At 45.1% G+C, this 14,013-nt stretch overlaps 2 protein-coding genes across 2 annotated transcripts; both read left to right on the top strand.

The window, feature by feature from the left end:
* The first annotated feature begins 9,127 nt into the window (after positions 1-9,127).
* Positions 9,128-9,829, top strand: LOC103974729 (protein GRIM REAPER-like). The gene has a single exon (XM_009389603.3). The coding sequence runs from the start codon at positions 9,162-9,164 to the stop codon at positions 9,624-9,626; it is 465 nt and encodes a 154-aa protein (XP_009387878.2). The 5' UTR covers positions 9,128-9,161; the 3' UTR covers positions 9,627-9,829.
* Positions 9,830-11,120: 1,291 nt separating this feature from the next.
* Positions 11,121-12,234, top strand: LOC135618230 (VQ motif-containing protein 4-like). The gene has a single exon (XM_065119098.1). It carries the CDS (start codon positions 11,353-11,355, stop codon positions 12,100-12,102), a length of 750 nt encoding a protein of 249 aa, XP_064975170.1. The 5' UTR covers positions 11,121-11,352; the 3' UTR covers positions 12,103-12,234.
* Positions 12,235-14,013: the final 1,779 nt, after the last annotated feature.

Raw genomic sequence — 14,013 nt, 5'->3', positions numbered from 1 at the left:
TCCCCCTATCAATTAATCAGTATGGCTCCATTCTGCGGCGTTGTCCATAAATTGCGGTCAGAGAGCAGAATTCATCTCCTCCATCAGCCATGCAAGTGTTATTTTCTTTTCTGCATTTTTTTTTTTTGTTTTCCTTTCATGCAATCATCACTTCCTGCATGAGCTGGATCGGGTGGGGTGAGGAAAAGACACTGCAAAACCGGAAGGCTTTCGCAGGTCGAAGCCAATGCGTATCTGATGGCCCCCATGACAACCCACTCTGAAATAAATGCATGAAGTCACCGGCGTGGCCTTCGGCAGAGGGAGCTGCAAATCGGGAGCGAACAAGGCGTCCAGCAGGTTCTTCGCTGCAAGTCTCCTTCCTCCGTTCACCGAGGCTAGTTTCTGTCAGGATGGCATGTAACCTTGTGTAAAGTGGGATGCCGTTGGAATTTGAGCGTGCGTTTACAAGCCTAATCGAAGCAGTTTGACTCCAAGGCCATGGTGGTGGTGTCAGCCATCTGTGAGCTCAGCCGACAAGGGCGGATCATGCCTGCTATTATATCCACCGTAGCTAAAGTTTAATATATCTGAAGTCTTCTGCAACATGGAGCCACCATCTGAAACACCTTGGGACACCCATCCCTCTTGCATTTCTTATGGAGAGAGGTCGAGGACTAGGTCTCCTCTGCTGCTCTTGCAGGAAAAAACAAATGACAAAGGTCTGCAAGTTCGTGACACGAATCTGTAGGGGTGGGTGGCCATTTGGTCACTGAGATGTTCCAGCGATCTTTAACTTGATGTCGAACGACATTCTAGATCAGTTTCTTTAGGGTCAAGTCGAAGTAGGGTTTACCATTTTGATATCTCAGTGTGCATGAGTCAGGCATCAAATCCCTTGTCCAGCGTCGAAAAGAATTCAGCCAAAGGTTGATGGGTTGTGCTTGAGCCTCCTATGCATCATTTCCTCTCTCTACATGTTGGAAAGCAAATGGAAGGAGAGTGGGACAAATCCATTTATTTTTATACCGGATTTATCATTTCCTCTCTCTACATGCATCATTTCCTCTCTCATCTTTTCCTATGCATCAAATCCACTTATTTTTATAACGGTTTGTCACGGACTTAGCTGGTTTTGACTAAGTCATGCGGCATCCTTGTGTGTCCGTCCGTAAAGGTCAGCCTCCCCGAAGCCTCCCACAGTCCCTTATAACTCACAAAAGAGAGAACGAGTTAGAAAAAACGTCTCATTCGGGATCCACAAGCAAACATTTCTGAAAACACTTCGTAAACAATGCAAATTACAAACAAACTATACAAGCTCTGAACAGTTACACAATAAAGGGTCAAAATGATCCACTATAGACCGAAAATCTCTCACAAGTATCCACATGACACAACATTTATTTACAAGCCTAAAGCGACCACCAAACCCAACTAAAATGGGACTATTAAGCCTTCGGTCATCCCTCTACATGTTGTGCAAAGTATGAACATACTAAAAGACACGGACATACATAAGCATTACATCAAACATCCTGTTTCGAAGTTTGTCCGTGACATTCTCCCCCACTTATTCCTTCGACGTCCTCGTCGAAGCCTTTGTGAACACTGCAACTCCAGCTACAATGTGCCTCGTGACTCCTAGCTGCTCTCTGCTACTGTTTTTGAGTAGTCGAACCTTTGATCCGCCATGCTGCTTCAACTCACCAATGACTCTGACTCTGGTGTGGGGTTGGCTGAGTTCTGTTAATCCTTGTTAATTCCTACGAATCCTCCAAATGAAGGAAAAGACCATCCTTACTATGCACCAGTCTCTCAAATGCCTCATGCTGCTTAAACTGGGTGGATGCTTGTTGGAGCTTTAACGAGCATCGTCTCACAAACTTTCAAAGTTTTTGGTCATTCCTCCACAAAATTTGCTCATCGACTCTTCTTTCACTTAGTTGTCACTTCCAAGTAGATTCGCATCACTTCCGCTTTCGATTGGCATTCTGTTGGGAAATGAGGCGGATACTCTACTCTCAGTAGCACTGATCACCAATGGTGAGGATTTGACAACTATTGTCTTCTAATATCTTTGAAGGGTCTTTGAACCTATGCAAAGCTCCTCTGCTGGATAAATAAGAGAATTGAGGTACTCAGTTTTACCCATTCTCTTAAGAGTTAAAAAGGCAAAGGTTACTCAACTTCGCCCGCCTCCTCGAGGTTGTACTCCACGCATCGAGTTGGTTACTGGCCTTCGCATGCTCTTTGCTCATACTTCTGAAGCACTTGAAGTGTTTACACTCCTTGCGTTGAGTTAGTTACCGTGATTCACCTTCTCAATGCCATCGAACTTCTGGAATGCAGGAAGTTTTCACCCTAACTTGGAGTAATTCTCTAATAGATTTGGTCGCCTTTGGGATTGTACCGTCTTCTCTATCAACCCTGTCGCCTACTCCACTGAGTAGAAAGGTACAGCACCGTGTACTGTCTACTTCATTCCTTGGTCGTGCACTCTTGTATGACCCGAAGTCCTTCACTTTCAGCTATCTTGATGAGAAACTCGTTGACACCGATCTTACGAAGTTCCTTGGCTTCTGCCCTTCAACCTTATCTCGGTACTTGGAGTTTGCCTCTGCATGCTCCACCTCCTTGGTCCCTTTCACGACCAAGCGCTCTCCCTCCCTGAAAGCAAGGGATCAATGAATTTCACGGAAGTCCCGCCTCTACGGTACCATGGCGCTGCCATGCCCATGGTCCTACTATCCGTCGCCTCGCATCTGCATCCCTTTTCTTCACGATCAGTAGATATGTCTTTGTGACACTCCTCCGAGTCCACCTTCATTCTAACTGATGCTTGATTTTGGGTAGCTAAGTCCTTCTAGACTCGACGTCGCTTCCTCGCCCCTTTCGACCCCCTGCTTCAACACATCTGTGTTCTCCAAGTAGCTCCCTTTGGTCGATTGAAAGACATACTGTAACTCCCATGCATGGCATCTGCCATCACGTTGTAGGATTTGCACCGATTCTGTTCTCCTTAGCTTCCTTGGTAGCAACGTTCGCTTACTCGACCTTGTCCTTTGACTTGTCAGGCTCCCTTAAGCAAATATGGGCTCTGGAGTAGTCCAACTCTCCACCTGCTTTGATCATACCTCTACATGAACAAGTCCCTCCCCTGAGACTCACTGGTACTTGCATTCGAACTTTTTCCTTGGTGGAACACAACCCCCATATGCTGATGACCAAGGCTTTCATCCGATGCAAAATTCGATGCACGCACGGAAGACCCGCCTCTACGGTACCATGGCCTTTACTCCTTGAATCCATAGCCCTTCTTGTCGTCGTGTTGTTCACCGAAGTGGAGCTTCCAGTAGCTCCCGATCATACCTCCGTATGATCTAGTCCCTCACGGGACTATGTCGTGTATATCGCTTTGTCATGAACTGTTCCACCACGATCCGCTGCACCATGTCGCCTCCTGGTGACATCTCTATTGCATTCTGATCCTTGTGGGATGAACTCGAATTGTGATCCCTCCATATGTGGCCTTTGTCAATACATCGCAGGGTCTCTTCCATCTTCGATTTTGTTCGCTCCTTTGGCAATCGACCTTCATCCACCCACTCTTGGGTCACACTTAGATGAAGCACCGCTCTAGGACAGTCCGTCGCCTAGTAGCTCCCGAAGTCCACTGACTTCGCTGAAAATGGTGCACCATTATTTGGATCTTGGGCCTCTGCCCCTACCAGCACAATCTTCGCAGCGCACCGCTTCCTGCCTAGCAACTTGACTGGCAACACTATAACATATTCTTCAAGAGTACTCGCCTCCGCGTCCTCTTACCCCGTGTCAAGCCTTCTGAACCCAACTTCGCCTCCGTAAGTTGAGTCGCCTTAGTTCCTCCATTAAATGCTTCTTCGAGATAAGGTGCATGTACCCAGAAGCTCCCTTCGACTTTGGCACCATGCAAGATGAGTCTGCTTCGACAGAATGAAGGACCCATGGAACAACATGATCCTGCTCTTGCCTTTGCAAGAGTTCATGTCCTTGACCTCTGTCCAAGGAAAGCACTGTGCCTCTGCTCCATGTTTCATCTTCTATGCTGGCTCCTTTCATGTGGCTTGGGTACTTCACTAAGTTACACCCAAGTTACTCCGCTCCTTGTTTTGCATTGAGTTGATGGTGGCCCTCGCGCCCACCATTCCATGAGTCAGCCCTCCCTTGAGTCTAATCTCTATATCGACTCCAAGTGTGTCTTCATTTGTGTTGCTTTAGGTCGCTCCCCCACTTGATCTCGTAATGCATCCACGAATGCATTCTCTCAAGCGGGATCATGTGACGACTCTTCGTCGCTTACTCGATCCATTGAGCTTCGTGGAGTTGTTGTTTATTGAGGTACTCTTCCTCAACATGTGAGGTCCGTCCCACATGATTCTCCTTCTGGAGAGCTGAGATTTATCCCTCCTTGATAACTATCCCGTTGGAGCAACATCTCTCTTCGTTTCGGAGACCATCATCCCCTTGGACTACTCCGATTTGCTGAACAAACTATGCATTGTTCTACCTCCTGCAAACACACTTGCTAGATTGCGACTCCACATTAATACAGCCCCCGTTGCACCACTCAAGGCCTAGCAACATGCTGAACTTGTTGCACACTTCAGCCTCCTATGGACGTATCCTTCACATACCGAAGAGAAAGTTTCAATGCTCCATGACACCGAGTTTCGGTCACCTTGGGATGGCCGCGAACATTCCATCGTCTACATACAGGCCCATGTATGAGTACCGAATTCTTTGAGTTAGCAATTCCCCTTACCTCTGTGAGCTTTGCACAACTCTTTCGGTCGCTGAGCAACTCATTCTACCTTGCATGGTCTCATCTTTTACCAAGTGCCTCACTTGCCTTGAGCACCATCAAGTATAGTTGTCAACGTTGAGCCGTAGCTCAAGCTCAGTCATCCTAACCTTTATGCGCTCTGCATTCTTCCAAGCTTGCATGTTCTCATGATGCCTATTGCGTAAAGGGTTGGTCATTCCTCTGAATGCCAATTTCAAATGCTCGCTCCTCCGAGCGACTCTTTTTCCTTATATCTCCAAGCCCGTTTTCCCTAAACGGTCACGCGTGTGCTGACTGCCCTCAATGCAGCCCCACTAGGTCCCCCACGTTTGCATGCTAAGTGTTTTTATAATTGCTTGTCCCGCTCTGATACCATCTGTCATGAACTTAGCTGGTTTTGCCTAAGTCATGTGGCACCCTTGCGTGTCCGTCTGCAAAGGTCAGCCTCTCCGAAGCCTCCCACGATCCCTTAGGACCCACAAAAGAGAGAACGAGTTAGAGAAAACGTCTCATTCGGGATCCACAAGCAAACATTTCTGAAAACACTTCGTAGACAATGCAAATTACAAACAAACTATACAAGCTCTGAACAGTTACATAATAAAAGATCAAAATGGTCTACTATAGATCGAAAATCTCTTACAAGTGTCCACATGACACAACCTTTATTTACAAGCATAAAGCGACCACCAAACCCAACTAAAATGAGACTATTAAGCCTTCGGTCATCCCTCTACATGCTGTGCAAAGTATGAACTTACTAAAAGACATGGACATATATAAGCATTACATCAAACATTCTGTTTCGAAGTTTATCAGTCACAGGTTGGTCTTGATGATGCATGCCACAGGAAAGACGAAACTTTTTGTTTTCTAGAATCTCTTGGTGTGAATATTATTTTTCTTCTCTTGAATTATTTTATATGCAGATGATTTCTTTTCTCATATTAGCAATCAACTTCTTTTATATTATATTATATTATATATATATATATATATATATATATATATATATATATATATATATATATATATATATATATATGCTTTGATGTGATAATGTCATGGACGTAACTAGAATTACTTAAGTCATAAGGTATTCTTGTGACAAAGTCATGCGATATATGCGTCTACAAAGGATCACTCTAGTTGTAACCTCATATATGTTCTAAAGTATTTGTAAAATAGTAAGTTAATTAGTTTAAAAATGAGCGACGAACAAATCTCAATATCTCGTGAAGAAGAAAGCTTTACGAACAATTCAGTAAGCACTTAGAGTACAAGAAAGAAAAGAATAAAAAGAAAAAAATAACGATTTTTGAATATTGAACGAACAGTTATAAATCCGTAAACAATTGTTCACAAGAAGTCGAGCACAAAAATAAGTTTTCATCAAGTTAACGTGTGAATTTGTTTAGATTGTTAAATGTATTCTTATAAACTTAAATGCAAACATATATTAATGAAGCTATTTATTACAAACATGAAATATTGAAATGAGAAGTTGGAGAAGACAAAAAGATAGGAGGAGCTTCGATCCAACCATCTGCAGAAATTTTAAGATAGTGATGGCCATGCAAGCTGCTGTAACTTTCATATGTCATCATGAGATCCGAGCAGGTGGTGACCCAAAGATCTTGTTTGGTGTCTGATAGCAACAATCCAAATCAAGGGACCTGCTCATCACTCGTTGAACTGTCAAGAACACGAGTAGACTCGAGACAAACTTGTGTTGCCTGAGATGATCATTCCTGCTTTGCCTTTGAAGTCAGATAAACAACTAGTCCTTCTTTCATTTTACAAAAGGTAGAGTAGATTGCAAGTCATTGTATTATGAGAGAGAAAGAGACGAGAAAAATAAATAAATAATAAAAAGGATGTCTGCCATCAACATCTATTGCTTCATAATCCCACTCGGACGGACATTACATCACAGGTTCATCCCACAAACTGGCCGAATCAGTGCAAGTGGGAAGTAGCTGAGAGTAGTTGAGTGGAATCATAATTTCTTTCATGATTCATCCGGTTTAATGCTTTTGTCCTATCGGTGAAATCCACTTCTTTGTGCTCAAAATGATGCTTCTTTGTTGCTGCCGAGGCTTTTCGCCATCATGAGTTCGGAGAAGGGTCTCTATCAGCTCCACCGAAAGATGGCTAGCACAGCATACGATCTTGGATGCATAATGAGACTTAATTTGGTGGTATCCAGAAATAGAGGGCGTCCTTGAATGGGCTAATCGGTGTGCCAACCTCAGCGGTCTAGCCAAAGGAAGGTGATGACGCCTGTACTCGCTCTTCACCAGGAAAACAAATATGTGTATGGATGATATTGGCAACTTGCAATGTACAGCTTAGTGTTCCTGTTTTCGATGTAATCTAATATCCACGGAAGCACTTTAACCTCGTTCTTAGCTTAATATTATATCTTTTTCTTAATGTTATTTTTGTACGTGTAATGAATTTTTGATGACCATTATTTAAGAAAGAGAAACCAACCCTTGTTGGGTTGGCCAAATACTTGTACATGGGCCGGATTTGGGCTCAACATGGCAAACTTGGGCTAGAAAACGGAAGCCTGTCAATAGATGGACTGAGATTGGTGCCCGATGCAAGAAGGCTCAACCAGCTTCACATGAACGATTTCTTGCAAAGTTGGATCGGATCTTGATCCACGTTGATCAAGATCCTTCTGCTAAGATTAAGATCATGTTTGGATTAAGCTTGAATCTAGATCATGTTTGTCACGAGAAGTGATGGGATTCGTCTAACTCGATATTGAATAGAAAAATTAAATTCGTGAGCTCTCTACTCATAAACGACACTACGATCGTCACTGCTACTCTTACCTCTACGATTGTTTTGTCATTGTTATTGTTCTTTCTTCCTTCTTCCTTGGTATGCTCCTATCTTCTTTTTCCTCATTGTTTTCTCTTATTTTTTCATCTCTTCTTTCTCTATTCCTCTAGAATCCCTTTTTCTTTTCTCTCTTTTTCTCCCTTTATAAAACATCAGGACTATTTGTGTATCATGTGTTAGTACACCGACATTGATTGATATGAACTGGTTTGATAGATTATTGAAACAGGTCTGACACCTAAAACGATGATCCTTACTTTGAGCCACTAGCTAAAGCCACTTTGATGAGATTTAACAACCAAATTATCAAATGATTGATCGTATATGTAATATAATTGATATATATGTTGAACCTTAAATAGTAAGCTTCCTCTCTATGTCGAGTTTGATTGATTAGTACTGCTAGCAATCTAGTCATGACAGCCCTAGTCTTAAATGTATGCAATCTTACCCTCGTTAGGCCATGAGCAAGACCTTCTGTGTGTGTACTCTCTTTACTCATCAATGCCTGTAGGTTTTTTAGGGCTCTGTCCACCCTATTTGTCACGTATATTACGCATAAAACCTGCATCACCTGTGGAGTGCTGAATACTTCACATTTAAGACTCATGCAAACAGTTTGCTCCCTATGTGATTCACTGCATCAGAACAAAACAGCACAGATTATGATTTCCTATGTGATTCACTGCTTGTGGATTGTCATGCATGCTAACTCAGAACACAGTCCAAAAACCTGCATCCCTCGATTTTAACTTTACTTTGTATCGAGAGCTCAAAATCTGAGTCCAGTATACTTGCATGGATCTTGAGAACCATGTCCTGTTCCTCCATAGAGGACGCTGAAGAACAAAGAAATGTCCAGCTCGCATACTCATGGAAAGGAATCCCCAGATTTAATGATCCGAAGCAGCAAAGTCAAAAACGCGGAGGCCGACGTGCGACGCCTCCCTCGCATGTCTCTTACGCTATTCCCGCCGGAGATGCAGATCACAATCGCAAGTTCTCATATCTTTCTGATACTGAAGGAGAATCGGTGTATAAAACGTTTACTTCGGGAGAACTCTTCCAGTATTACTGTCAACTATTAATAACTTTGACTTGTCAACGCTGATATATATAAATATATATGTCTCACGTCACCTTGCACCGAGTGAGGCGGTGCAGTGTCGAACATCAAGCGATCATGGAATAGAAACAGGCTGTTTGACTGGGATCCAATGGGCAGCAGGTGAAGCTGTCAGACTTGGTAGGAGGGAATAACTTGAACAACCTACTCATGTGCTTCTTCTTAATCATCCCGCAATACTATGAGCCAAAGCTGGCAGTGCAATTAAAGGGTCTGAGACGGGGGAGTGCGAGGTTGCGGTTCGTGAAAGTGAATGCATGGTTTTTTATTGTTGGTCTCTATCGTTCGAATACCAACCTGGCTAACCATGCATATATGAGGCCACGATCCTTGCTGTAAAGAGAGATTGATTGAGCAAGAGAGAGGGAGGAGAGAATGGCGGCCACCACCTGCCTCTCTTCTCGGAGACTCCTCGTCTCCGTTCTCTTGCTCATGATCTCGCCCATCGCTCCTCCATGCCGCATTGCCTCGGCGATGGAGGAGGAGTACGCTGCCGTGGTGGGGAACCACTTCATGGGGTTGAGTCCACGCGCAGGGAGTCGGTTCTTGGCGCAGGGCGTGAAGAAAGGAGACCGGTGCGATCCCGTCGCCAACAACGTCTGCTCCGGGGTGCAGGCCAAGGACGACACCCAGTTGCTGTACTGCTGCAAGAGCTACTGCCGCAACGTGCTCAACGACCGCAACAACTGCGGCGCCTGCGGCGTCAGGTGCGGATTCGGGCAGCTGTGCTGCAAGGGGAAGTGCACCGCGGTGGCCTACGACGTCGACAACTGCGGCAAGTGCGGGACGGTGTGCCAGCCGGAACTGCGCTGCGAGTATGGCAGCTGTGGCTATGCCTGACCGTGTTCTTCTGATTGTTTCGAGTCGTTGGAGTATATGTACGTAGACGGATAGTGTCTGGTATGGGAACAGGGAAGTGAAAGGAGGATGGCACTCTGCTCTCTGTTACTTGTTGCTTCTGCGAAAGGCAGGCCAGGAGGTACAGGAAGCCTTTGTAAACAAGCTTAAGAACGTCTTTTGTCTATTGATGACCAATAAGCCTGTTTCCAAGTCTCGCACGCAGTAACGTAGGAAATGGACATGGTTGGTGCAGATAGTCATGGTTTAGATGTTTCTGAATCCTGTAGTTATTTGAGGCGATCACTCTCCTCCTCATCCATAAGAACACACAGTCAACTCATTCGACAGTCGAATTATTAGCAACTCCATATGAGATGAAAAAATGAGCATCAAGTCCTGCAGTAGAAACGAAGTCCTCACAAGATGACAACCGATGCCGAACACGATTCACCCTGTCAGTAAAAGGAGCAACAAGACGGTCACATTTCAGCTGTATATGATTTAGCTTGCCTGGATCCTTGTGTTGAAACAAGTGCTTGATTCCTACAAGCAAAGTCACAAGTCCACCTACCACCAATATATGATGTTTCGATCGCTCAGCAGAGTGATGTGCACTTTTGGTCCTTTCCCCCCGCAGCAATGATCGCAAACTTGGCGTGTTCATGAGGAGTGATGTGGCGGATCTGAATCTTGCCTCGTTAGAATAGGCAAAGCCCATGAGCTACCTAAATTAATTACTGCGGCCAGTAGGGGTCTGAGATATAGATATGAAAACGTGGCCTCCATATATTTCATCATCGTTTGTGCCATGACTTTCCTAGAGAGAGAGAGAGAGAGAGAGAGAGAGAGAGAGAGCATTTATATATGGTGTTCTAAGGAGGTGCGAGGGCTTCATTTGTTACGGAGGCTGCGAGATCTAACTCTGCTGATGCTGAGTTCCTCATAAAAACTACTCAGCATCTTTCATCAGACGAGATCACATGACCAATAAATGAGAAATGGATGCTCTTCCCCTCATGACTTCCTTCTCTTCCCCTCACCCACAGAACGGCCGAAAACTCGACATGGTTCGAAAGGCAATCAGTTCCTCCCGTCCTCCTCCCTCGTCAAGCTCTTGAACGCGAGATCAGATAACGAAAAGATGAAGAGCACGATGAGTAAGGATGACTCACGAGTAAGTCCAGTCCATGGATCTGCCACCCCACCAATCTGTACAGTCACATTGGCACTCGAGGCTGGTGGGTTCCAAAGAGAAATAAACAAGGGATTCTCTCGAGTCGATGCAACGTTATATCTAACTTGAGCTTTGGTAGATTGCAGTGGAGAAGACTAAAAAGGAGCTCAAGGAGAGGAGGTGGACCAATGGCCCATTTATGTCTTCATAAATATTTCTGGAATATAATAAAAGCTCAGTGACTGATCTCTTTATGTCTTCTTTTGCCTTTCTTTTCTTTTTTTTTGAGGCGGCGAGGAGTCAAATAGCATCAGCCAATCAAAAAGAACAGACAGATTCTACTCTACCATAATAGCTTTGTTTCGAAAAAGAGAAGCCAACTGAGAGCTTTCAGTTTTCTAGCTATCTTTCTCCTCCACCCTTCACAGACCCTTTAGCTTTCTCTCCTCCCCATTACCGTCCTCTCTCCTTTCTGCAACTCTTTTCCGTCTGTCAGCCTTCCTTTCCTCTACTTATATTCTTCAGAGATGAGTTTTTCCTCCACTGGATGAAATGGAAAGCCATCCAAAAGCTCGAGAAACCTTCGGCAGCAGTAGCAGCAATTACAGCTGCACCAATGGAACAACGACAGCTGCTGCTCCGCCGTCGTCGTCGCCACCAGCTCCACCACCTCTGACTCCCAAATCCGTTGCGAGAGATGGCGAGGTGAATACGTACCAGACGACCTTCGTCCAGGCTGACACTTCCTCCTTCAAACAAGTGGTCCAGATGCTCACAGGCTCAGCCGAGACCGTCGCCGCTACCGCCACCGCCGCCGCTGCAGCCGCCGCTAACTCGACTGCACGGAAGGCACCGGTTGCTCCGGCCGCCAAGGCTACCGGCCCAAAGAAGCCTGCTTTCAAGCTCTACGAGCGGCGGAACAGCCTCAAGAACCTCAAGATTCTTAGCCCACTCATACCAACATTCTTCAACTCCAACCCCAACTCCCCCGTCACCGCTGCCGGATTCTCTCCTCGGAAGCAGCCGGAGATCCTGTCGCCCAGTATTCTGGACTTCCCTTCGCTAGTGCTGAGTCCCGTCACGCCCTTGATCCCTGACCCCTTCAACCGGCCGCCGCACCCGAACTCAGAGGCTGCTAAATGGGCGGAGGACCGGGCGATCGCAGAGAAGGGGTTCTACCTGCATCCTTCGCCGCGGGCTTCGGCGGAAGCAGACCCTCCACGGCTGCTGCCGCTATTCCCGGTGACATCTCCCGAGGTCTCTTCTGATTTATCTCTTGCCATACCTCGATCTTCCACCTGAGAAGTTTGACTCCAGAATTATGTTCGAATCCTGTGCTTCTTTTATCTTTATTTGTAAGGTTTGAGTCCTCCTTCCGTAATGCAAATCCAGCAGCATGAGACCGAATGATCACGTCTTTTGATTCTTCTTCCTTGTCTTCTGCTGAGATGATTGGGAGATTGACTGTAGAGTAAAAGCTACCGGGGGCAGAATTCTCCTCTGTAGATATCTATTCATCCTGTGATGTTGATTGCAAATCAAGCTGATAAAGAACCGATTTTTAATTAAGAAAACAAGGTAACTGCAACAGTTCAGGCACCATTCGACACTGCTTCAGCATGGGATAGTGCCGATGATGGGGGTGGAATAATATGGATGATGAGCTCCATGGAGGTGGACCCAAACTGCTACCTTTGAAGAAAAGATTGCAAATTTATAGAGGAAAGGGGGGGTGCTGAGTGAAAGAAGACTCATACCCCACTCCTCTTTCGTTTGATTGGAACTCGGTGTCAACAGGTGCTTGGATTCATTGCCTCGAGTATCTCAGGCTCGTCCTTCTTTCTCCATCTGTCTCTCTTTCGCATGACTTAAAAGCCAAGCCAGGGTCCTTTGGATCTCGATGCATCTGATTATTAGGAGATTTGAGCAATAAGCTGGAATTGCTTCGCTGAGTGTAAGCAGGACAAAGAGTTGCCTCTTGTTTCAGTTATCTTCCCAATGACTGGCAATACCTGAAACTGAGGGAAGAGGACTGCAGCTTTTAAATGTCTGAAGCACCTAATTCTGCTGAGCCATTATGGACCTTTCCTGTCAAAAGGGCAGGGAAATCTATCCCGATGCCATTTCCCATTTGATCTATTCTCATCCGACCCATTCAGGTTTGGATTGATGAGTCTCACCAACCTTGGCATGAATCAGACATACAGAACTGGGAAGCTGAGTAAAGCCACTGAAGCTGTAGTCAGTCTGTGCTTAGTTAGGTCCACCTATTTATGAGGACTAAGAGATTTGGTTTCGCTCCTCTTAAGCAGGCAATTGATGCGTCGGATCTCACTTCACAGTTAATCAACGTCTATTCTCAACCACATTCCAAGACTGAGTCCTCTCCTTAGAGATAGCTGTCGTCGTCGACTGACAGGGAAACAAAAGTAAGCACAAGCAAGAATCTCAAAGTGGCATGGACCTCAAATCAAAGCTGTTTAAAGTTTTTGGCTTAGTCAAGTAAGAATAATTAGGTCCACTTCCAGATCCTAAAGAAATAAATTGCTTCAGCATCAGATTCTGGTTCCCCACCATGCCGTAGATGGCTTGTGCGATCAATCAAATTCCCCATTAGAGATTGTTGATGGTGCTGCTGCTGCTGTTTTGGACGACATGCAAAAGTTTGATGAGTGTCATAAACCATTTCATTTTGACGTTTTGGATTACCATCTGTGATCGGTGGCTTCTAGTCCCATGATTGTCCATGGCAGACAACACACACTGGCAACTACGACATTCATGAGTCAGATCACAAAAAACTAGCCAAAATATCCATTTAAACTCTCGTGGACAGCATTAAGATTTCTGGTCCCATGCGACAGGGACGAATCAAAATTTGGTTTTTCCGATTAGGGAAGATGGAGGTCATTTGAATTAATCATTCTTCGGCCTACCAAAGTAAAGCAGAGAGATGTACCCCATGACACACGGATGAAGACCTACTTCGATCAGCAGATGTGGGAGACCTTCCAGAGGAGGAGTCATGAAACAATGGTTGGTGCTTTTACTCCACTGTTTTACTTTTAAAGAACCCTATCATTCCACTTTTGTTGCTCGACAAGAACAGCATTCGTAAGTAAAAGCAGTTGAATCTCTGGTTCACCATAGAAGAGAGGTTTAAGGACATAATTAATTCTACGCCAACACACGAAGACCATTTGCTTCAACATT

This window comes from Musa acuminata, chromosome BXJ2-8 (assembly GCF_036884655.1).
Source record: "Musa acuminata AAA Group cultivar baxijiao chromosome BXJ2-8, Cavendish_Baxijiao_AAA, whole genome shotgun sequence".
NCBI lineage: Eukaryota > Viridiplantae > Streptophyta > Magnoliopsida > Zingiberales > Musaceae > Musa > Musa acuminata.
The sequence above is the reverse complement of the archived record's forward strand: the minus strand, read 5'-3'. Positions and strand labels throughout refer to the sequence as shown.

What these genes read in the sequence shown, in the direction of transcription:
- LOC103974729 (XM_009389603.3), top strand. Translation starts at nt 9,162, where the DNA reads ATGGCGGCCACCACCTGCCTCTCTTCTCGGAGACTCCTCGTCTCCGTT.
- LOC135618230 (XM_065119098.1), top strand. Translation starts at nt 11,353, where the DNA reads ATGGAAAGCCATCCAAAAGCTCGAGAAACCTTCGGCAGCAGTAGCAGC.